Genomic DNA, 26,194 nt, shown 5'->3' on the forward strand with positions numbered 1-26,194 from the left:
GTAACGGTGCCGTCAGGAAGGGTATGGCAGGAGGTGGAGAGGGAGGACAAGAAGAGAGCAACATATGAAGCTAGTTATGAGTCAAGCTGCCAAGGTGGGTTCTGTGCAGCTGACACCTGGCTGGGTTAAACTATGTTGTTTGATGAGAAGAGAGCTACTTGTCTCTAGGTGCCATGGGTATGTGGCATGCAACCCAATCACATTATATGCAATTTCTTCTGTAAACATACAGGGTTATGCATAATCCCCCCCACCCAGAGTTGGAAGCAGCCCAATAGTCTTATCTTAGTAAGTGTTTGGCTGACGTCAAGAAGACCATCAGGAATCCTGGTGTATTAAAGAGAATGAAGACATGTAGGGCTGTCCTGAGGGCTCTGTTTGGACTCCCACCGAGAAGAAGGGGGAGAGTGATTTTTTTTTGGGGGGGTAGTCAGGAGACCAGCTAGGGGAGATGGACTAGGGCTGAGAGGAACAGGATTTTATATGATTAATCATATTCACCTAGGTCAGCTCTGCTCAATGGTTTCCATTTTATATTCAGCCACATTCTATTCAGAGAAAAGCTGGTATTAACACTCTAAAAATAACACAATTTAAGACAGGTCAGTATTAGGTCCTTTTTTATAGGTAAAAACCCCACTGGGGTATTAGCAACCCATGATGCCTTGTCATAACAACATAATATGCACTCCAAAAGTGTTTTTCACAAAGACCCTTTTTAGAGTAAAACCAGCTGTCTGACCCTCTCCACACACTCCCTGTCTCCATAGCTTTACAGCAGGAGGAGGAGGACACTGGCTGGAAAGCCAAAGTAAACAGACACTCCGGGGCCAGACACGTGGGATCTCTCCTCATCTCAACCACATACAAACCCATAGGCAGGAGAAAAAACTAAGCAGCGTTTATTTACAGGACCAATTATCCAAAACTGACCTCGCTCTCCCTCAGCACTGAGCACACAGCTGAGGCCGGACACCTCAGAAGGACAGGAAGCTTTGGTCGAGATAGAACAAATAGTCCACCAGACCCTTAGCATTCTTTAGCTTTGGGCCCGATGGTCTATCTAAAACAACAGACCAGCATGGTATGCAGAGGGATGGTTGCCTGCTTGGTTCAGGGTCAGTAACAGTGACAGGGTCCTCTAGGGAGAGACCTCTCTGCTTCACCTCAGGTCCCAGGATGCAACAGTCTGAAACCTCACAGCACCGTGGGCTGATGGGGAGGAGGGGGTAGGGGAGGCTGAGGGGAGGCTGAGGGGAGAGGGGGAGGCTGAGAAGGAGGAGGGGGAGCCTAGTGGGCAGAGGTGGAGGGGAACTCCATGCCCCAGGCCAAGAACATTATTCAGACACACACATTCCAGGCACTCCTCTGGGGCAGGCGCTGATCCGCCACAAAAACCTAGGAGTGTCTGCGTGTGTGTGTGGAGGTGTGATGACCTCTGGCCTCTAGCCCCACAGGCACTTGTTAAAGCCCTCCGTGTCTTCCTCATCCCCAGGCTGGCAGCCACGGCTCACTGAGCACCCCAGGAAACCAGCAAGTAAACAAGGAAAGCAATCAGGAAACACTGCTTTCAGCACAACTCTGACAACACGCACACACACACACAAATGAGCACACACAAACACAATTACCCATGCACCCACACAAAATATATTTCAAACAACTTGTCAATGAATGAAAGAGGATACATTTATTGGTATGGGAAAGAAAGACATTAAATAACTCAGATAATGACAACAAGAAATACTCCATGGCAAAGTTCCCTCTAAATTCACTGTATAACTGTGCTGTACTTTGTTGAGCCACAAACCAATAAAGCATGAACGAGACCGACCAAGCAAGCAGTGAAAACAAATGGATGGTGACAGTTGCATAACGGTGTGGTTTTATTGTGGTTTATTGCAGGTCTTAGTCTTCTCTGTTGGGGTGATAGAATTTCTTTCTCAGGTATTCAAGTGTTCCTAGTGAGCAGAGTTCTCAGTGAGGGCTCTTCTAGTGGCTTGGCAACACACCTTGCTTACAGGGTCCATTTGTCACAGCTTTATTTTCATATGGGTTAACTGTAGATCATGGTGTTGTGTATGTGGGAGTGTGTGCGTTATGTCAAGGTATGAAAAAGGTAACAATGTAATCTTTCCATACTGTCACCTCCAGCTCAACTCTCAACAAAAACACTGCCAACTCACTTCAAACATAAATCACAAACCAGGTTTAAAATATCCACCCCAAAAAAGAGAAGGAAACAAATTGCTTTAAAAACCATTATGGTGTGGTTGAGGGAGTAAGCTGTGCCAAGATTGCTGGCGGCAGGAGAGACAAAGAACACAGAGGAATGACTGAATGCTACATTTAGCTTGAGCTGTGTGCATGTCCTTTTAACTTGAATGATAGGGCAAAATGTTGATTTCCGCACAAATAGACATATGCAAACTATTATCTTTCACAAGATGGCCATAAACAATAACTGGAAATGTTTTAGAAAGGTCTGGAACCACCTTTCTGGTAAACATATTTATACATTCCTCACTTTTGAGGACACAAGCTCAAGTACACATTAGAAATAATATGATAGTACAAAAAATAAAATACTTTTTTCCCCCCTATTCAACAAAAGTGGGACAATAGTGCTTGAAATACCTAAAATACTTTCTAAATATAGTAACAATCCAAATTTAAATAAGATTTCACATTTCTTATGACTAAGATAAATATGATCATACCTAGTGACAGTACAATATTGGCACAATTTCATATAACTGACATAGACTTTCTCCTAAATGTCCACTGAGTGGCACAGAGACACCATTCAAATATGAGCAGACTCGTTACAACTTCAGATTTAATTAAGCATGAAGTGATTTTGTCAGTCTATGATCAAGAGTAAGTGGTTTTCGTTCAAATCTATGAGATAATTTAGTATTTTTTCATGCTGAGAGCTTTAAATCCGGCTGAGAATATCATACCGAGATGAAACCACAATTGTTGGATTTGCAAGACTGCCCCCTTTCATGTAAATATGGGGTCTGAAACCTGACACTTCAAGTCAGCTCTGCTGAGAAACCGGTAGTGGAGATTAAACCGATGGGGCTTTCTGGCACTATTGCACGGGACCCTACGACATTCACAGAGTGCTTTGTAAACCAAAATGTCAGTCGGAACCGGTTCAGAACCCCAATATAGGGGACTTGACATCTATTAAACAAACAGCAGACTTCTTCAGCCAGCATGAATGAGCCAGCTCCAACTTCTACAAAACACACTGTAGGGGGTGATTATACACATGTTTTACTCCTCCACTCCCCCTCTCTATCTCTCTTCCTCCATGTATTTTTCTCTTTCTCCCTGTCTCTCTCTCTCTCTCTGTCTCCCTTTCTCTCTCTCCTTCCCTCCCTCCCTTTTCCCCTCTTCTTTAAAGCCTCAGTCGTTTATATCACATGGTGATGGAATCTAGAGAGAGGGAATAGATAAAATACATGCTGGGAGACACATTCCATTCAAACTGGCCTCGGCTGCTTCTCCCTCATTAGTTCCTTATTCCAGAGGACGAACAGAAGGAAACTGACAAGTCCCTCACGAACAGGGATATCAAAGGGAGACTCTTTAGAGCACAAGATGGCCCAGCCGTCAGCCTCATCATCAAATAGGAGTCTCATTAGTGGAGGAACACAGCACATCACTGTCAGCGTCAAATAGACTGGAGGGAGACTCATTAGCATACAGGATGACATAGCAGGTCAGCTTAATCATCAAGCTGCATTAGCCCATTATACTCCACGCTGTGTTATTACTGACGGTGTCACAACACAGGGCTGTGGGATGTCCCTCTGTCAGGAGCATGGGAGTGTCACTGCGTCACTGTCAACTACCTAGCGTTTTCAGGTACATGTGAACTCTGACTTGTGCTGATCTATCCAGGCAGTGGTAGGCCAGGTGTCTTCATGCTCTCCTCCCCTCTGGAAACGCAAATGACAGAGCATATTCTAACCCACTTCTTTTCTGTTCCCTTCTCCTCTCACACTGCCGACTGACCTCGTTCAGAAGGAGATATCTGGCTCCCCAATGACCCAGCTACTGTATGGCTGAGAGAGTCTAAAGACCAAACAAGGTCTGGACACGAGACTATTATCTCAAGCCAATTTTACTCATTCACAAGCCCAACTTAACAAGCAGTCTTAGAAACAACAGTCCAGAAAAAAAACTAAATTCAAAAGGAGGGAAACATATACAGTACCAGTCAAAGGTTTGGACACACCTACTCATTCAAGGGTTTTTCTTTATTTCAATTTTTTTTTTTACATTGTTGAATAATAGTGAAGACATCACAACTATGAAAAAACACATATGGAATCATGTAGTAACCAAAAAAGTGTTAAACAAATCAAAATATATTTTATATTTGAGATTCTTCAAAGTAGCCACCCTTTGTCTTGATGACATCTTTGCACACTCTAGGCATTCTCTCAGACAGCTTCATGAGGTAGCCACCTGGAATGCAGTTCAAATAACAGGTATGTCTTGTTAAAAGTTAATTTGTGGAATTTATTTCCTTCTTAATGCGTTTGAGCCAATCAGTTGTGTTGTTCAAGTAACAGACACATCTCAACATCAACTGTTCAGAGGAGACTGCGTGAATCAGGCCTTCATGGTCGAATTGCTGCAAAGAAACCACTACTAAAGGACACCAAGAAGAAGAAGAGACTTGCTTGAGCCAAGAAACACAAGCAATGGACATTAGACCGGTGGAAATCTGTTCTTTGGTCTGATGAGTCCAAATTAGATTTTTGGTTCCAACCGCCGTGTCTTTAAGAGACACAGAGTAGGTGAACAGATGATCTCTGCAAAGGAGGAGGTGTGACAGTGTGGGGGTGCTTTGCTGGTGACGCTGTAGTTGATTTATTTAGAATTCAAGGCACACTTAACCAGCATGGCTACCACAGCATTCTGCAGCAATACGCCATCCAATCTGGTTTGTGCTTAGTGGGACTATAATTTGTTTTTCAACAGGACAATGACCCAACACACCTCCAGGCTGTGTAAGGGCTATTTGATCAAGAAGGAGAGTAATGGAGTGCTGCATCAAATGACCTGGCCTCCACAATCACCTGGCCTCAACCCAATTGAGATGGTTAGGGATGAGTTGGACCGCAGAGTGAAGGAAAAGCAGCCAACAAGTGCTCAGCATATGTGGGAACTCCTTCAAGACTGTTGGAAAAGCATTCCAGGTGAAGCTGATTGACAGAATGCCAAGAGTGTGCAAAGCTGTCCTCAAAGCAAAGGGTGGCTACTTTGAATAACCTAAAATTTGTTTAACACTTTTTTGGTTACTACATGATTCCATATGTTTTATTTCATAGTTTTGATGTCTTCACTATTATTCTACAAATTACAAAATAGTAAAAATAAAGAAAAACCCTTGAATGAGTAGGTGTGTCCAAGCTTTTGACTGGTACTGTATGTGTTTCTCTTGGGAAAGATTCCTATTTTAAGGCTGAGTGTTTACAGAGCATTCATTAAGGAGAATGTTGGCTGCTAAAAACATGGGAGGGAGGAAGGAGGAGGGAGGAGAAGGGAGGAGGGAGGGGTGGGACTGGGGGTAAGGCAGCTTAGCATCATGTTGTCACTCCAGGGATGCATAATCAGGATTTATTGGGGAACAAATCCTTTCCTGCAGGAACCTGCTTTTAATGGGCATCATTTACAGTATTATGGATTACTTAATTACAGTACCAGATGTAGCATTGAGAAGAAGAATGGGAGTGTGATAGCAGGGTTGTCCTATAGGCAAGGCAGCTACACAAAGCTAATGTATGGTGTCTGAGAAGCCCTCTGGGCACAACACCTGCACGGGTCTATTGTGTTGTACTTAATGGTCGTCGGTTCTCTTGTCTGTTGATGTTCTGTGGAGTGGGAGAGACAAGACAAGGTAGCATTCTTCAAATACCTGTCCAAGTAGGGTGGGCAGAGCTATGGAGTGAAACACCTGAGTACAATCTGTTTGGTAAAAAGGGACCACTTTGAAGGGATGGTATGCAGCATAGCAGGTCTCTGGGCTATCATGGGCCTATTACCTCCAGCGTCCCTGTAATCTGGGATGCTAAGGAGGCCATGCGCACACACACACACACACACACACACACACACACACACACACAAATACACACACCCACACTTACAATCACACCAGCCCAGCTTGAAAAGGGGCATTGATTAGTGGATTTCCCTTTGTCATTAGCACTTCCTCAACACAATTCTGCTATGACACATTTAGCCGATAATGGGCTGCTATCTAACACACTCATATCAGTGTTTCTCAAACACCATTTGTCTTCATAACTCCATTATAAGTTTGTTTCCTTGCTCATATAGCTAAGTACAGTTTTTTCATTCACAAACAAACAGAAGAGGCAAGGGGTTTGTGTATTGAGAGTGTGTATGTGTATATGTCAGAAATCCCTAACAGTGTTAGCAGATGATAAATCATATCAATGTGGGTAAATCAGTCTGTACAAAAGCCTCACCTGTTCAAACTAGCTGTGCTGTTAATGGGACATCATTAGGCATCTCTCCACTGACCTGGGCCTTTTTCTACTGTTAGTCATTAACCAGCTCCGCTACTGATCTCTGTGACCAGAGTGTGTGTGTTGCCCAGGAGGGCAGCTCCTTTGACTGGTTGGTCAGCCCTTTTGACCGATTGGTCAGCCCCTTTGACGGGATGGTCAGCTCTTTTGACCAGTTGGTCAGGTCTTTTGACCGATTGGTCAGCCCCTTTGACGGGATGGTCAGCTCTTTTGACCAGTTGGTCAAGTCTTTTGACCGGTTGGTCAGCCCCTTTGACCGGTTGGTCAGCCCCTTTGACCGGATGGTCAGCCCTTTTGACCAGTTGGTCAGGTCTTTTGACCGGTTGGTCAGGTCTTTTGACCGGTTGGTCAGATCTTTTGACCGGTTGGTCAGCCCTTTTGACCAGTTGGTCAGGTCTTTTGACCGGTTGGTCAGGTCTTTTGACCAGTTGGTCAAGTCTTTTGACCAGTTGGTCAGGTCTTTTGACCGGTCGGTCAGCCCCTTTGACGGGATGGTCAGCTCTTTTGACCAGTTGGTCAGCCCTTTTGACCAGTTGGTCAGGTCTTTTGACCAGTTGGTCAGGTCTTTTGACCGGTTGGTCAGCCCCTTTGACAGGTTGGTCAGGTCTTTTGACCAGTTGGTCAGGTCTTTTGACCAGTTGGTCAGGTCTTTTGACCAGTTGGTCAGCCCTTTTGACCAGTTGGTCAGCCCTTTTGACCGGTTGGTCAGCCCTTTTGACCGGTTGGTCAGCCCCTTTGACCGGTTGGTCAGCCCTTTTGACCGGTTGGTCAGCCCTTTTGACCAGTTGGTCAGGTCTTTTGACCAGTTGGTCAGCCCCTTTGACAGGTTGGTCAGCCCTTTTGACCGGTTGGTCAGCCCCTTTGACCGGTTGGTCAGCCCTTTTGACCGGTTGGTCAGCCCTTTTGACCGGTTGGTCAGCCCTTTTGACCAGTTGGTCAGGTCTTTTGACCGGTTGGTCAGCCCCTTTGACCGGATGGTCAGCCCTTTTGACCGGTTGGTCAGGTCTTTTGACCAGTTGGTCAGCCCCTTTGACAGGTTGGTCAGCCCTTTTGACCGGTTGGTCAGGTCTTTTGACCAGTTGGTCAGGTCTTTTGACCAGTTGGTCAGGTCTTTTGACCAGTTGGTCAGCCCCTTTGACCGGATGGTCAGCCCTTTTGACCGGTTGGTCAGGTCTTTTGACCAGTTGGTCAGGTATTTTGACCAGTTGGTCAGCCCTTTTGACCGGTTGGTCAGCCCTTTTGACCGGTTGGTCAGGTCTTTTGACCAGTTGGTCAGGTCTTTTGACCAGTTGGTCAGGTCTTTTGACCGGTTGGTCAGCCCCTTTGACCGGTTGGTCAGCCCTTTTGACCGGTTGGTCAGCCCTTTTGACCAGTTGGTCAGGTCTTTTGACCAGTTGGTCAGCCCCTTTGACAGGTTGGTCAGCCCTTTTGACCGGTTGGTCAGCCCCTTTGACCGGTTGGTCAGCCCTTTTGAACGGTTGGTCAGCCCTTTTGACCGGTTGGTCAGCCCTTTTGACCGGTTGGTCAGCCCTTTTGACCAGTTGGTCAGGTCTTTTGACCGGTTGGTCAGCCCCTTTGACCGGATGGTCAGCCCTTTTGACCGGTTGGTCAGGTCTTTTGACCAGTTGGTCAGGGCTTTTGACCAGTTGGTCAGGTCTTTTGACCAGTTGGTCAGCCCCTTTGACCGGTTGGTCAGCCCTTTTGACCGGTTGGTCAGCCCCTTTGACAGGTTGGTCAGCCCTTTTGACCGGTTGGTCAGCCCTTTTTTCACATTCCCCTCAAGATTTACTCCTGAAGATTGTGATCATAGTCTTATGACAACTATTTCTCTGTCACATTTGAGTCATTTAGCAGACGTTCTTATCCAGAGCCACATCCAGTTAGCGCATTCATCTTAAGATAGCTAGGTGGGACAGCCACATATCACAGGCATAGTAAGTACACTGTTCCTCAATAAAGTAGTTATCTGCAAAGTCAGAGCTAGGAGGGTGTGCGTGTTGGGGGAGGGGGGGATGGGGTTCAAGTGCAAGTGTTGGTTCAGTAAAGTTGCTAGTCTTTTGGGGGGGAGAGTCGAGGTGAGGGATTATTTAAGATACTCTTTGAAAAGGTAGGGTTTCAGGTGCTTTCAGAAAATGGGCACACACACTGACACACACACACACACACACACACACACACACACACACACACACACTGACACACACACACACACTGACACACACACACACACACTGACACACACACACTGACACACACACACACACACACACACACACACACACACACACACACACACACACACACACACACACACACACACACACACACACACACACACACACACACACAACACAATCTTTATCACATTGACTCTAAGGATAACACAGATAGTGGCAAAACTGGCACCCTGACAGGTGATTACCCAGCAGAAAGCACAGAGTCACGGCACTAAAACAATATAATGAGGACATGGTCTCATTCTTCATATCTGGATCTCTGCTGATGTGAATGGCAGTGATTCATAAGTACACCTTTTTAAAGAGCTAGGGCAATAAGGGCACTTCCTGTCAGCAGTCAGGCAATAAATCAGACAGGCTGCCTGGGTCAAGGACCAGTTTATGCCACATGGCCATGCTTGCACACAATGTCAAAGGATGAAACAGATACCAAAGCATGATATTAAAGTGTACAGCCAAGTCAGTCTATACTCATCAACTTACCCCACCCATGCCATCTCTCACTCCCACACACAAGCACACACTCATGAACGCAAGCGCACATACAAATACGCTATTATATTACAGGAACATCACTATTAAAATATAAAGTCAAAACCCAAGTCAACTAAGGTGAAATAGTGTTTTCTTTACCTGAACAAATGTGAATAAATCCGAGTAGAAAGTAAATACCCACAGAACGCGCAGGCATCATTCCAAAGCAGCAGAGGACGGAAACGAATTGTATTCAATCTAAATAATGAGTATTTTCATAGATGTTCTGTTCTGTTTTCATAGATGTTCTGTTTCCTTCTTCTGTTGAAATAGCCTACCACGCCGTCTTGCTCTCTCTTCTCTGTGCCTGTCCGCTGCGCTGGGGTAGTCTTTGGTAAGAGCCAGTCACCGAATAACTCCGTGCGGGACGATTGCTATTTCTCTACACAAATACAATAATTTATTGATAGCTCATATCAAACCTCCCGGTCACATTATGCTGGTTGCCTACGAGATCGTTCACATAACTGGGCTCTTCTTGGATCCGAGTGAGCTTCGTAAATCCAAGACTAAACGCTGAAGTTTTAGCAGAATTCATCTGTGATCAAATATTATTTCCACTTTGGCATAGTTTTCTTTCGTATGTGTGATATGGCAGAGTCCGAAATCCAAACGTTCAACTTCAGTTTAGTAACTTTTCTGATTTCAGTAGCCTGTTTGAGGATGTTTCTCTAAACTGCCAGGGCTCACCCGACTTCGTGCGCTCAGTGAGGGTTCTGTATGCACCACTCTTCCCACTCCACGACGGGGTTTTCCATAGAGGATATTTTAACACGGAAAACCTACATTGAATTTATTAGGCTACCAGATATGTTAGGCCTATGTTAGTTTACTCCAAAAGTTAATCTAAATCTAACACGAATGTTATTTTACTCAATTATGATTGTCGTCAGCCAAAGCTACTCGCATCCTGCTTAATTAGGCTACTTTGATTAATTTAATTTCAATTAGGTATATTTTGAATGATTATCTAACTATGCTAAATGTGTCTAACCAAATTGATTAAAAAAAATCTCATTCGTCTACTTGCTGAACAAAAAGTGATGAAAAAACAGTATTCCACATTTGTTCTCTACCCAAACAACAGCAGAAGAAAAGTGAAACAACAGCCAATGATGTCCCCTGTGTGGGTTTAATAACGTGAAAGGGATTGTTTGAAAGACAGGGTGCTGTTCCCTTACATCCTTCTATTCAATGTAAAGTCAAAGGGGCTGCACGACATCGTTTACCCCACTGGGAGACAGATGTATTCAAAACGACCGTGTGAACCAAGGTCTCACACACGCCATAGGTGCCTGGATTTATGTGCCCTTTAAATCCTCGCTTGGGCACAAAATAGTATCTTAATAAGCCAATTAAAATTCACTTCTGAAGAGATTAGCCAGGAGCAGTGTTGCACTTCTCTAAATCATTAATTAAATCTATAAGAAGATTTGCAAATCGACCCAGGGACCTCTTTGTCTCACTATGCGAATGGCACATCAGACAGAATGACCATTTCATTTTCAAGTCCATTGCATGAATTTGAATGTAGGCTACTTCAAACGCATTGGAGTTTTTTGGGGGTCTAGGAATAGGATACAGTAAAAGCTCTTTTTATAAGAATACAAGCTTCAGGCTTTCATGTGATAAAAATGTGCCATGCTGAGAAAATATCTAATAAATAAAACTAAATAAGATATATTTTTTTACTATTGATAAGTGTCAATTAAGATACATATATTTCCTGAGGGCTTCATGGGTTTATTGAAAGAACCGAAGAAGTTGAATCCCAACCATTCTTTCTGGCTTGCTACATGACCAGCGCAAGCCCCCCCTCTGCTGGCTGACTTGCAGGATGCAAGAAATTCAACACAAGAGGACATTCACTTTCATGCCCTTTCCAGAAACAACCTCACAATCAATGGTTAGCTACTGCATCAAATGCAAAGCTGAAGTCTTGCCTCCCTACATGGTAACTCATTTGACATGTTTTCGTGGCTGAGGGAGATGCCAGACTATCTTCATTTCTAGCCTACAATCCCTCAGAAGTATAAAAGCTTTTGTTCTGCAAAAGTACTTGACTAAGGAGACACGTATAATGTTTATGACTGACTGCTGGCATATCCTGCAAGGTCCAAGCGATTATTCTCTCTCTCTCTCTCTCTCTCTCTCTCTCTCTCTCTCTCTCTCTCTCTCTCTCTCAACCTCCCTCCCTCCCCCTCCCTCCCTCCCTCCGAAACATAGAGAGAGAGAGAGAGAAACCCCATATAGAGAAACCTCTCTCTCTGCCTATGTGTCCATATAGAGAAACCTCAGCATTTCTCACGCAGTGGGAGAAAGCCTTCGTTCCCTGCCCCCAGATTCTGTTCTGCCTTCAACCCCTAATTGCTCTGAGTGTGCCACTGGCGGCCCAGCTGAATGCTTGCACGAGCGGCCCAGTTCTGGAACCAGAACAACACAGACCAGCAGTAAAATATGGGCACTCACAGGCTAACCATCAGCGCATTCCTTTACAAACGTTTTCCACCGCTTCTCTCTTTCACAAACATTACTCTCTCCCTCTCGAATAACCTCAGTGACAACTGGTTGGTCCAGTAGAAGATGAATGCCTATCACTCTGGATACCCTTCCCCCTTGTTACCCTCAGAGGATTTCTGGGTCAACTTTCTACTCTCAAAACACAATAGGATCAGTGTCAATAAATGAAATGACATTCTGTGAGTTGGTCATCAAATCCCCTTTATGAACAGAGGATAAAGTGTGCTTACTGACCACAGAGGATGTGGTGTGGAGGAGAGGACGCCTCCCTCCAAACACATCGCAGTGCAGAAGAGTCAACAGGTCGCCTACACAAACACCCAGACTCTCTCAGGGAGCACTGGGACTGTAGCGCCAGTCCAGCTGCCTAAAGAAACATTGCACAGCATGGCTAATGTGATTAATACGATGTAGAGGTCCACTAGGAGAGCTGACCGCACATGCGTGTGGCATCCAACACAACAGCAGGTGCTACACACATTTCAGAGTGCAGAGTTTATGATTTCTACCGTACATTTCACAGGTCTGCCTGGCCATCCAATGCATCTCCAAGACTAATGTAAGCACAGCAACAGATGGTACAAGTGGACACATAGAGAAACTCAAATATTATATCGGTTCGACAGTCATAAACAAAGGAGACATCAGCCAGAGGCATCAGACAATGCCAAATATTGAAAATGATTGTTTTGCTACTCGAAGCTCAGAGCCAGACCAAACAAGACTGAAATCAAACATGAACTAAAACTGTCACTGATATTAATGAAGGAACAAATAACATTACGTGCTATCTCCATAGATACAAACAGCAACAAACACTGCATAGTTAGTGTTTGATAATTAGTGAACAATTGCATAATTGCCGAGTTAATTCTGTATAATGAATGAATTATAAGTGATTTATGTTTTGTTTCTCTTTCACATAAACACGTCTATGGGGTCACCTTTGCCGTGACAAGTATTCTCAGACAAAACAGATGTATCTGTGTGTAATGAACACGATGGGAGACAGAGAGCTGGACTCAAGCGCAGGGTGCAGCATGTGTTTATTGCAAAGGGCAACAGTACAGGCAGGGAAAAGGACAGTAATGTAGTCCGGGAGATCAGGCAATAGGTAGATAACAGGAAATCCGATAGGCTAAAGTACATGGAGGGAATAGGCAAAAGGCATCGTTAGCAAGGCAGGTAAAAACTATCATACACTGGAGGAGAAAAATCGCAAAAGGGGGAAAGAGAAGAAGGAAGAAGAAAATAATAATAAAAGAAACGGAGCTCAGAAAGACATGTCACAAAACAAACAATACCTCACAGTGACAGGGTACAAAGAACTGAACTAAATAGTGTGTGATAATGACATACATCTTATCTGTAGGAAAGATGTCAGTTTGTCTCTGTGAATGGCTTGTCCTCTGACAAATCAACTGTAAATTTCGGTGTTCCTCAAGGTTCCGTTTTAGGACCACTATTGTTTTCACTATATATTTTACCTCTTGGGGATGTCATTCGAAAACATAATTTTAACATTCACTGCTATGCGGATGACACACAGCTGTACATTTCAATGAAACATGGTGAAGCCCCAAAATTGCCCTCGCTAGAAGCCTGTGTTTCAGACATAAGGAAGTGGATGGCTGCAAACGTTCTACTTTTAAACTCGGACAAAACAGAGATGCTTGTTCTAGGTCCCAAGAAACAAAGAGATCTTCTGTTGAATCTAACAATTAATCTTAATGGTTTTACAGTCGTCTCAAATAAACCTGTGAAAGAACTCGGGCGTTACTCTGGACCCTGATCTCTCTTTTGACGAACATATCAAGACTGTTTCAAGGACAGCTTTTTTCCATCTATGTAACATTGCAAAAATCAGAATCTTTCTGTCCAAAAATGATGCATAAAAATTAATCTATGCTTTTGTTACTTCTAGGTTAGACTACTGCAATGCTCTACTTTCCGTCGATAAAGCACTAAATAAACTTCAGTTAGTGCTAAATACGGCTGCTAGAATCCTGACTAGAACCAAAAAATCTGATCATACTACTCCAGTGCTAGCCTCCCTACACTGGCTTCCTGTCAAGGCAAGGGCTGATTTCAATTTCAATTTTACTGCTAACCTACAAAAGCATTACATGGGCTTGCTCCTACGTATCTCTCTGATTTGGTCCTGCCGTACATACCTACACATACGCTACGGTCACAAGACGCAGGCCTCCTAATTGTCCCTAGAATTTCTAAGCAAACAGCTGGAGGCAGGGCTTTCTCCAATAGAGCTCCATTTTTATGGAATGTGAGAGACACAAACTCGGTCTCAACCTTTAAGTCTTTACTGAAGACTCATCTCTTCAGTGGGTCATATGATTGAGTGTAGTCTGGCCCAGGAGTGTGAAGGTGAACGGAAACGCTCTGGAGCAATGAACCGCCCTTGCTGTCTCTGCCTGGCCGGTTCCTCTCTTTCCTCTGTGATTCTCTGCCTCTAACCCAATTACAGGGGCTGAGTCACTGGCTTTCTGGTGCTCTTTCGTGCCGTGCCTAGGAGAGGTGCGTCACTTGAGTGGGTTGAGTCACTGATGTGATCTTCCTGTCTGGGTTGGTGCCCCCCCTTGGGTTGTGCCGTGGCGGAGATCTTTGTGGGCTATACTCGGCCTTGTCTCAGGATGGTAAGTTGGTGGTTGAAGATATCCCTCTAGTGGTGTGGGGGCTGTGCTTTGGCAAAGTGGGTGGGGTTATATCCTTCCTGTTTGGCCCTGTCCGTGGGTATCATCGGATGGGGCCACAGTGTCTCCTGACCCCTCCTGTTTCAGCCTCCAGTATTTATGCTGCAGTAGTTTATGTGTCGGGGGGCTAGGGTTAGTTTGTTATATCTGGAGTATTTCTCCTGTCTTATCCGGTGTCCTGTGTGAATTTAAGTATGCTCTTTCTAATTCTCTCTTTTTTTCTCTCTCTCGGAGGACCTGAACCCTATGACCATGCCTCAGGACTACCTGGCATGATGACTCCTTGCTGTCCCCAGTCCACCTGGCCGTGCTGCTGCTCCAGTTTCAACTGTTCTGCCTGCGGCTATGAAATCCTGACCTGTTCACCGGGCGTGCTACCTGTCACAGACCTATTATTTGACCATGCTGGTCATTTATGAACATGTGAACATCTTGGCCATGTTCTGTTATAATCTCCACCCGGCACAGCCAGAAGAGGACTGGCCACCCCTCAAAGCCTGGTTCCTCTCTAGGTTTCTTCCTAGGTTTTGGTCTTTCTAGGGATTTTTCCTAGCCAACGTGCTTCAACACCTGCATTGCTTGCTGTTTGGGGTTTTAGGCTGGGTTTCTGTACAGCACTTTGAGATATCAGCTGATGTATGAAGGGCTATTTAAATAAATTTGATTTGATTTGATTTGAACAGGTGATTAGAATTCAGGTGATTGGGATCTGGAGAGTGAGCTGCATTCAGGGGATCGAGGTGTTTGAGAGTGTGAGCTGGAAAGTGGGCTGGATAGTGAGCTCCATTCAGGGAATCTGCGTGGTTGAGGGTGTGAGTTGGAAGCAGACGTTACACTGTGCTTTCACACAGAATAAGAACCATGCTTTTGAAATGTGTGCTGCACCTGCTGTTATGTTGGCGGCCACACGCATGTGTGGTCAGCTCTCCTAGTGGACCTTTTCATTGTATTTATCACATTAGCCAATTCCACAGTAACATAAGAGACTCTGATTTTTCACTTTAAAATGTATGCTAAACAAAAAAAAGTTTTTAAAAAGTTGAACAAACCGTAAACTCTGTAAAATGACTACTTTGACCAATTTACACAGTAAATAAAAATATATAAAAAACGTACTCTAAAAATTGTTAAGACGCAAAGTTTGCAAACTGAATTACGCTAACATATCCCTCAGTTTTATTCTGTTACCAAACTTTGTATCTGTATAGTTCTTTCTGTAAATGTGTTTTTGTAAAACTTTCAGCTGAAATCATTCAAAGTAGACCTTGTGGATAGAATTCTTTGCATGCCTGCCTACCCATCTACACCACTCCGGCCAAACAGATTTTTATTCTCCACGATGAGTGGAGACACATTCTGACTGTTCTGATTGGTCCCAGAAACTGATGGGTTGGGGCCAGAGCTAGCCTACTTGATGATGTTATCAATTGGTCAGATTTGTTGGAGACGATCCAATCGCTGATTAATTTATTTTATAATACGCCAATCATTTTGAAGTCACACAAACGACTTCTAGGGTGGCAGAAGCAGACAATGTTTATGGCGATCGATAGAGAAACATAATTAAATTCAGGATGAGTCATAAGGCAATAGAGTTCTATGGTTTGTTAACCTTTGAAATCAATGATTTTTGGTAAACATTTTAAAGTCAGAGTCACAGCGTAATTCTTTTGCCATGGAAATTCCCACATACCACTCCCTCCTTTCGACAGCCTTTTCTTTGTGCAGCTACCACTAACATACTGTCATGCCCTGATCTGTTTCACCTGTCCTTGTGATTGTCTCCACCCCCTTCAGGTGTCGCTTATTTTCCCCAGTGTATTCAACCCTGTGTTTCCTGTCTCTCGGTGCCAGTTCATATTGTATGTTTCCAAGTCAACCAGCGGTTTTCCCGTTCTCCTGCTGTATGCAGTCTCCTTTTTCTAGTCCTCCCAGTTTTGAGCCTTGCCTGTTTCTGGACTTTGTACCTGCCTGCCTGACCATTCTGCCTGCCTTAACCACGAGCCTGTCTGCCACTCTGTACCTCCTGGACTCTGATCTGGTTTTGACCTTTTTGCCTGTCCGTGACCATTTGGATTAATAAACAAATCAAATCAAATCAAATCAAATTTTATTTGTCACATACACATGGTTAGCAGATGTTAATGCGAGTGTAGCGAAATGCTTGTGCTTCTAGTTCCGACAATGCAGTAATAACAAGTAATCTAACTAACAATTCCAAAACTACTGTCTTGTACACAGTGTAAGGGAATAAGGAATATGTACATAAGGATATATGAATGAGTGATGGTACAGAGCAGCATAGGCAAGATACAGTAGATGGTATCGAGTACAGTATGTACAAATTAGATGAGTATGTAAACAAAGTGGCATAGTTTAAAGTGGCTAGTGATACATGTATTACATAAGGATACAGTCGATGATATAGAGTACAGTATATACGTATGCATATGAGATGAATAATGTAGGGTAAGTAACATTATATTAGGTAGCATTGTTTAAAGTGGCTAGTGATATATTTACATAATTTCCCATCAATTCCCATTATTAAAGTGGCTGGAGTTGAGTCAGTGTCAGTGTGTTGGCAGCCGCCACTCAGTGTTAGTGGTGGCTGTTTAACAGTCTGATGGCCTTGAGATAGAAGCTGTTTTTCAGTCTCTCGGTCCCAGCTTTGATGCACCTGTACTGACCTCGCCTTCTAGATGATAGCGGGGTGAACAGGCAGTGGCTCGGGTGGTTGATGTCCTTGATGATCTTTATGGCCTTCCTGTGACATCGGGTGGTGTAGGTGTCCTGGAGGGCAGGTAGTTTGCCCCCGGTGATGCGTTGTGCAGACCTCACTACCCTCTGGAGAGCCTTACGGTTGATGGCGGTGCAGTTGCCATACCAGGCGGTGATACAGCCCGCCAGGATGCTCTCGATTGTGCATCTGTAGAAGTTTGTGAGTGCTTTTGGTGACAAGCCGAATTTCTTCAGCCTCCTGAGGTTGAAGAGGCGCTGCTGCGCCTTCTTCACGATGCTGTCTGTGTGAGTGGACCAATTCAGTTTGCCTGTGATGTGTATGCCGAGGAACTTAAAACTTGCTACCCTCTCCACTACTGTTCCATCGATGTGGATAGGGGGGTGTTCCCTCTGCTGTTTCCTGAAGTCCACAATCATCTCCTTAGTTTTGTTGACGTTGAGTGTGAGGTTATTTTCCTGACACCACACTCCGAGGGCCCTCACCTCCTCCCTGTAGGCCGTCTCGTCGTTGTTGGTAATCAAGCCTACCAGTGTAAGACTCTAATCATCTGCCTATTGTATCTGCATTTGTGTCTCACCTTGTGCCTTCAGGCATACAGAACCACCTGCAGGTGCTGCTAGCTATGTGTTTCTGACAAGAACATCTGGAATCACCCCTATATCACCCATGTATTCAAATCAAATCAAATGTATTTGTCACATACACATGGTTGCTGTCAGCTTTCTGTAAATAAGAAGCCCAGAGGTTTGCATTGCTCCTCTAAAATCACAGCCAATTCCTTTTCCTATACTTATCATAATCACAAGGACACCATGGAAACGAGCTCCTCAATCACAAAAGAAATGAAGGGCATTAGGAGTCAGACAATGAAGTCAATGAAGCTAATGTAGTTATGTGGGTTTCACTGGGGTTGACTTTATTGTACATTATGACATTAAACTGTACAATATTACATTGGTAACGCTCATGTACACAGGGGGCATAATCACTGATAGCTGTAATGGGTGGTGTTTGTTGATGTTGGTGGTGTTAACTAGTCAATTTACATTCCAGTTAGTTTAAACTCCATTACTGGTTGTCTGTCAATAACACTATCAGCATCTTCTTTTTCCCTCTTTCATTTTTCTCATATTCAAATAATTTCTTTCTCACTCCCTCCCTTTAGATTTCTCCGTCTTCCCTTTTTCCCATCCACCAACTCTCCCATTTTTCTCTCCCTTTCTCTCCCATTCGTCAGCCCCACTCAACGCAGAGCGCAGAACGCTCAGGGTCATACACGCAATGAGAATGTGAAATATAACAAAGAGCCTTCATATTCTCTATCCAATAGCACATCTGGGACTGCTGATGCACAAACCATGCTGCTTTTTTCATCCTTTCCCTCTCTCTACATTTCTCTTCTCTGCAAATTGACAAACTGAGTGCCGCTGTGATGTTCCTATCAATCGTGATGCGTGTTGGCCAGACAGGTACAACCATAATTCACTCACTCTCTCTCTCTCTCTATCTCTCTGTATGTCTCTCTCTCTCTTTTTTCAATTAAGCAAATCAAATATTAAAATATAGGTATACTATATATACAGGTAACTGTCAAAACCAAGGAAACACCAACATACAGTTTCTTAATAGGGCATTGGACCATTACAAGCCGCCAGAACAGCTTCAATGCAGCTTGGCATAGATTCTACAAGTGTCTGGAACTCTATTCGGGGGATGGGACACCATTCTACCATAAGAAATTCCATAATTTTTGTGTTTTGTCGGATGCCACTCCAGAATGTCCCATAAGTATTCAATTGGGTTTAGATCTGGTGACTAAGACGGCCATGGCATATGGCTTACATTGTTTTCGTGATCATCAAACCATTCAGTGACCACTCGTGCCTAGTGGATGGGGACATTGTCATCCTATGGGGGCATAGCCATAGCAGCCAAAAATAATGACCTGCCTAGGATTTTTATACATGACACTAATTGCTTCATTTTCTCAGGAACCACACCTGTGTGGAAGCACCTGCTTTCAATACACAGTTGAAGTTGGAAGTTTACATACACCTTAGCCAAATACAATTACACTCAGTTTTTCACAATTCCTGACATTTAATCCTAGTAAAAAATTCCCTGTCTTAGGTCAGTTAGGATCACCAGTATTTTAAAAATGTGAAATTTCAGAATAATAGTAGAGAGAATGATTTATTTCAGCCAATATTTCTTTCATCACGTTCCCAGTGGGTCAGAAGTTTACATACACTCAATTAGTATTTGGTAGCATTGCCTTTAAATTGTTTAACTTGGGTCAAACGTTTCAGGTAGCCTTCCACAAGCTTCCCACAATAAGTTGGGTGAATTTCGGCCCATTCCTCCTGACAGAGCTGGTGTAACTGAGTCAGGTTTGTAGGCCTCCTTGCTCGCACACGCTTTTTCAGTTCTGCTCACACATTTTCTATAGGGTTGAGGTCAGGGCTTTGTGATGGCCACTCCAATACCTTGACTTTGTTGTCCTTAAGCAATTTTGCCACATCATTGGAAGTATGCTTGGGGTCATTGTCCATTTGGAAGACCCATTTGCAACCAAGCTTTAACTTCCTGACTGATGCCTAGAGATGTTGCTTCAATATGTTCACATCATTTCATTTCCTCATGATGCCATCAATTTTGTGAAGCACCGCCACAACTTGATGCTGCCACCCCCGTGCTTCACGGTTGGGATGGTGTTCTTTCGGCTTGCAAGCTTCCCCCTTTTTCCTCCAAACATAACGATGGTCATTATGCCAAACAGTTCTATTTTTGTTTCATCAGACCAGAGGACATTTCTCCAAAATGTACGATCTTTGTCCCCATGTGCAGTTGCAAACCGTAGTCTGTTTTTTTTATGGCAGTTTTGGAGCAGTGGCTTCTTCCTTGCTGAATGGCCTTTCAGGTTATGTCGACATAGGACTTGTTTTACTGTGGATATAGAGACTTTTGTACCTGTTTCCTCCAGCATCTTCACAAGGTCCTTTGCTGTTGTTCTGGGATTGATTTGCACTTTTCACAGCAAAGTACGTTCATCTCTAGGAGACAGAACGTGTCTCCTTTCTGAGCAGTATGACGGCTGCGTGTTCCCATGGTGTTTATACTTGCGTACTATTGTTTGTACAGGTGAATGTGGTACCTTCAGTCATTTGGAAATTGCTCCCAAGGATGAACCAGACTCATGGAGGTCTACAATTTTTTTCCGAGGTCTTGGCTGATTTTTGATTTTCCCATGATGTCAAGCAAAGAGGCACTGAGTTTGAAGGTAGGCCTTGAAATACATCCACAGATACCCATCCAATTGCCTCAAATGATGTCAATTAGCCTATCAGAAGCTTCTAAAGCCATGACATAATTTTCTGGAATTTTCCAAGCTGTTTAAAGGCACAGTCAACTTAGTGTATGCAAACTTCTGACCCACTGGAATTGTGATTCAGTAAATTATAAGTGAAATTATCTGTCTGTAAACAATTGTTGGTAAAAAATCCTTGTGTCATGCACAAAGTAGATGTCCTAACTGACTTGCCAAAACTATAGTTTGTTAACAAGAAATTGTGGAGTGGTTGAAAAACGAGTTTTAATGACTCCAACCTAAGTCTCTGTAAACTTCCGACTTCAACTGTAGTTTTTGTCCCCATTTACTCAAGTGTTTCCATTGGCAGTTACCTGAAGGCATACTTTCTATATTATTTATTACAGGTGATAGTTTCAGCGCATATCACTTCCCCCTTTGAAGTTTCGTAGATCAATGCACTGCACACTTTCTGTTAATAAAGCCCTCTTGCATATATTTCCACCGTACCTCGATTCCTTGTTAAACTACAGAAATTCAGACATGGTCTCCGGGATGGCTAACTCTGGAGATCCCCTCGACAGTTAGGTAAATCTGCCTTTAACTATTTTCCACCGTGCTTATGGAATGGTCGACAGAGTTCGCTGAAATTGGAAGACTTGGTGCCTCTGAGGCAGTTCAGACGGCTGTGTGAGGACCTTTTTAAGGAAGAATGTGTTTGTTTCTTATGATTCAATGCTTGATCGTTTTATTTTAAATGTATAGTTTTTGTGTTTTTTTTGCTTGCTTATACTGTATATTTTGTATTTTTACTATGTTTTGTAACTTTCTCCACATCGTTGCTTTAAATGAGAATGATTTCTCAGTGAACTTACCTGGCAAAATAAGGAGTAAATAAATGATCTATGAACATACAAGGCTGTAGTGTCACGATAGTAGTGTTAGAATCATGAACAAGGCTGTGAAATATGGTCATGACCCGTATTCAAGCTATGATCTTTATCAAATTCCAATCTCTTCTGTGCAGCCTGAAAGTGCAGTTTGTAACTGTCCAAGGCCACAGGAGAGAAGGCTTGGAGAATGGAGAGAAACTCTTAATCAATTTGCTTATTTGCTCTATGATGGTACCTCCCATGACAGTGAACCTTTACAATAATATATTAAAGGAAAGGGAGAGAAGATTGAATTATGTTGCCTTTGGAAGGAGCACTCGAAGTCCGTGGCCACTGATGAACTGGCATCCAGTGATATTATCGTCCCTGCCTGCTGGAACACAATCTGCTACCTGGGACTGTTTGGGTCTCAGTCATGGCTTTGAATTTCCATAATTCTTGGAGATATTAAAGCACATTAGTTTAATTTCCTATTGGCCAGTGGCTCCTTTGGGCTAGTTTCCACAGATTGATAGAAAAGACAGTTGCCTGTAATCATTTAGATCCTAGTTAGTGTGCTTTGTGCTTACCGTTGATAACTTTGAATGTTTGGGTCATAAGCTAACATTTTTAACAAGCTCCATTGTGATTTGGGTAATGATTTCCCATGCAGTTTTATGACAATAATGGTGTCTGTAGCATTGGGTGGTATGCTACTCCCTGTTTATTATACTAAACTTTAAACTATACTTATACATACTAATTTGCTTTCTGGATTGTAAACATTGAGCTCATCATACAGTATATCCAATGTCGATTTATCCAGACTAGAGTTTCTAAAATCATATACTGACTCTGTTGGTCTTCAGTCCATTTCTGACCTGAATGTAAAGAAAGTACTTTTTAACATTGCTAACAGAAGATACACTATATAGAGAGTACCAGTCAAAAGTTTGGACACACCTACTCATTCAAGGGTTTTTCTTGATTTTTAATATTTTCTACATTATAGAATAATAGTGAAGACATCAAAACTATGAAATAACACACATGGAATAATGTAGTAACCAAAAAAGTGTTAAACAAATCTAAATCTATTTTAGATCTTAGATTCTTCAAAGTAGCCACCCTTTGCCTTGATGACAGCTTTGCACACTCTTGGCATTCTCTCAACCAGCTTCATGAGGAATGCTTTTCAAACAGTCTTGAAGGAGTTCCCACATATACTGAGCTCTTGTTCACTCTGCCATCCAACTCATCCCAAACCATCTCAATTGAGTTCAAGTCTGATGCAGCACTTCATCAATCTCCTTGATGACCTACGATTAAGATTATCCTACCAAGGGGACATCAAAACCTGTAACATCTTATGTTTCACTGAGATGTGGCTGAATGACAATACGGACAATATAGAGCTAGCGAGATTTTCCATGCACCCGCAGAACAGAGAAGCTACCTCTGGTAAGATGAGGGGTGGGGGTGTGTGTCTATTTGTCAATAACAGTTGGTGCGCAATGTCTAATATTAAAGAAGTCTCGAGGTATCGCTCGCCTGAGGTAGAGTACCTTATGAGAAGACGTAGACCACACTATCTACCAAGAGAGTGCTCATCTATATTATTCATAGCAGTCTATTTACCACCACAGAATGAAGCTGGCACTAAGACCGCTCTCAACGAACTCTATAAGGCCATAAGCAAAGAAGAAAATGCTTACCCAGAAGCGGTGCGCCTAGTGGCCGGGGACTTTAATGCAGGCCAACTTAAATCAGTTTTACCAAATTTTTACCAGCATGTCACATGTGCAACCAGAGAAAAAAAAGCATAGACCACCTTTACTCCACACACAGAGATGCATACAAAGCTCTCCCCCGCCCTCCATTTGGCAAATTTGATCACAATTCTATCCTCCTGATTCCTGCTTACAAGCAAAAACTAAAGCAGGAAGTACCAGTGACTCGCTCATTACAGAAGTGGTCAGATGATGCGGCTGCTACACTACAGGACTGTTTTGCTAGGATAGACTGGAATATGTTCTGGGATTCATCCAATGGCATTGAGGAGTACACCACCTCAGTCATCGGCATCATCAATAAGTGCATCAACGTTGTCCCCCCAGTGACTGTACATACATATCCCAACCAGAAGCCATGGAATACCGGCAACATCCGCATTGAGCTTAAGGCTAGAGCTGCCGCTTTCAAGGAGCGGGAGACTAATCCGGATGCTAATAAGAAATCCCGCTATGACCTCAGACAAACCATCAAATAAGCAAAGCGTCAATACAGGATTAAGATTGAATCCCACTACACCAGCTCTGACGCTCATCGGATGTGGCAGGGCTTGAAAACTATTACGGACTACAAAGGGAAATCCATGTGCTAGCTTCCCAGTGACGCGAGCCTACAAAACGAGCTAAATACCTTTTATGCTCGCTTCGAGGCATGCTACACTGAAGCATGCACGAGAGCACCAGCTGTTCTGGATGACTGTGTGATAACGCTCTCCGTAGCCGATGTGAACACAACCTTTAAACAGGTCAACATTCACAAAGCCGCTGGGCCAGACGGATTACCTGGACGTGTACTCAAAGCATGCGCGAACCAACTGGCAAGTGTCTTAACTGACATTTTCAACCTCTCCCTGGCTGAGTCTGTAATACCTACATGTTTCAATCAGACCACCATAGTCCCTGTTCCCAAGGAAGCGAAGGTAACCTGCCTAAATGATTACCGCCCTGTAGCACTCACGTCGGTAGCCATGAAGTGCTTTGAAAGGCTGGTCATGGCTCACATCAACAACATCTTCCCAGGTACCCTAGACCCACTCCAATTCACATATCACCCCAACAGATCCACAGATGATGTGAGAATGCTGTTCATTGACTACAGCTCAGCGTTAAACATCATATTGCCTACGAAGCTCATCACTAAGCTAAGGACTCTGGGACTTAACACCTGCCTCTGCAACTAGATCCTGGACTTCCTGACGGGTCACCCCCAGGTGGTAAGAGTAGGCAACAACACATCTGCCACGCTGATCCTTAATAATTTGGCCTCTAAGGGGTTTGTGCTTAGTCCCCTCCTGTACTCCCTGTACACAAATGACTGCGTGGTCAAACACGACTCCAACACCATCATTAAGTTTGCTGACGACACAAAAGTGATAGGCCTGATCACAGACAACAATGAGACGGCCTATAGGGAGGAGGTCAGAGAACTGGCAGTGTGGTGCCAGGACAACAACCTCTCTTTCAATGTGAGCAAGACAAAGGAGCTGCTCGTGGACTACAGGAAAAGGTGGGCCGAACAGGCCCCCATTAACACCGAACTATCATGGTCCAAACATACCAAGACAGTCGTGAAGAGGGCACAACAAAACCTTTCCCCACTCAGGAGACTGAAAAGATTTGGCAGATTCTCAAAAGGTTCCACAGCTGCACCATCGAGAGCATCCTGACCTGATGCAACACCACCTGGTATGGCAACTGCTCGGCATCTGACCGTTAGGCGCTACAGAGGGTAGTGCGAACGGCCCAGTACATCACTGGGGCCAAGCTCCCTGCCAACCAGGACATATACAATAGGCGGTGTCAGAGGAAAGCTCATAAAATTGTCTCCAGTTTGACTCCAGTCACCCAAGTTATAGACTGATTTCTCTGCTACCGCACGGCAAGCGGTACCGGAGCGGAACCTTTTGGTCTAGGACCAAAAGGCCCCTCAACAGCTTCTAGCCCCAAGCCTTAAAACTGCTGAACAATTAATAAAATCACGAACGGACAATTTACATTGACACCCCCCCCCCCCCCCCCCCCCCCCGCCTCCGTTTTGTACACTGCTGCTACTCACTGTTTATTGTCTATGCATAGTCACTTAACCCCTACCTACATGTACAAATTACCACAACCAACTTGTAGCCTCGCACTCTGATCGGTACCGGTGCCCTCTGTATATAGCCTCGTCTTTGTTGTTAAGGGCTTGTAAGTAAGCATTTCACAGTAAAGTCTACACTTGTTGTATTCGGCGCTTTCGTGACAAATTTTATTTGATTTGACTGAACACAAACCAGATGGGATGGCGTATTGCTGTGGTAGTGATTATGGTTAAGTGTGCCTTGAATTCTAAATAAATCACAGACAGTGTGACCAGCAAACCACCCCAACACCATCACACCTCCTCCTCCATACTTCATGGTGGAAACCACACATATGGAGACCATCCGTTCACCTACTCTGCGTCTCACAAAGACACGGTGGTTCTCTGCGGCAGAGGTAACTCTGGGTCTTTGTGAGACGCAGAGTAGGTGGACGTATGCTCTCTGTATGTGTTTGGTTTCCACCACCATAGAGCTTGATGGTTTTTGCGATTGCACTTGAAGAAACGTTCAAAGTTCTTGAAATGTTCCGTATTGACTGACCTTCATGTCTTAAACCTCTTGGGGCTAGGGTGCAGAATTTTCACTTTTAGATAAATAGCGTGCCCAATTTCAACTTCCTGCTACTCGTGCCAAGAATATAAGATATACATATTATTCATAGATTTGGATGGAAAACACTCTGAAGTTTCTAAAACTGTTTGAATCATGTATGTGAGTCTAACAGAACTTATGTAGCAGGCAAAACCCAGAGGACTAACCGTTGAGACTTTTTTAGTTTTGAGGTCTCTGTCTGTTCAGTGAGTTCTCGTTGGAAAACA

The 26,194-nt window shown here is 43.8% G+C and overlaps 1 protein-coding gene across 4 annotated transcripts in view; it reads right to left on the minus strand.

The window, feature by feature from the left end:
* LOC110537230 (roundabout homolog 1) overlaps window positions 1–26,194 on the minus strand; it is a 232,647-nt gene that overhangs the window by 137,965 nt on the left and 68,488 nt on the right. The window contains exon 1 of one of the 4 annotated variants that reach the window (XM_021623113.2): window positions 9,449–10,520. The exons of the other annotated variants lie outside the window; for them this stretch is intronic. Within the exon in view, the coding sequence (XP_021478788.2) occupies window positions 9,449–9,509 (61 nt within the window). The 5' untranslated portion in view covers window positions 9,510–10,520. Of the gene's footprint in view, window positions 1–9,448; window positions 10,521–26,194 lie in introns of those variants that run through there. 4 annotated transcript variants of the gene reach the window in all.

This window comes from Oncorhynchus mykiss, chromosome 12 (genome assembly GCF_013265735.2).
Source record: "Oncorhynchus mykiss isolate Arlee chromosome 12, USDA_OmykA_1.1, whole genome shotgun sequence".
Taxonomy (NCBI): domain Eukaryota; kingdom Metazoa; phylum Chordata; class Actinopteri; order Salmoniformes; family Salmonidae; genus Oncorhynchus; species Oncorhynchus mykiss.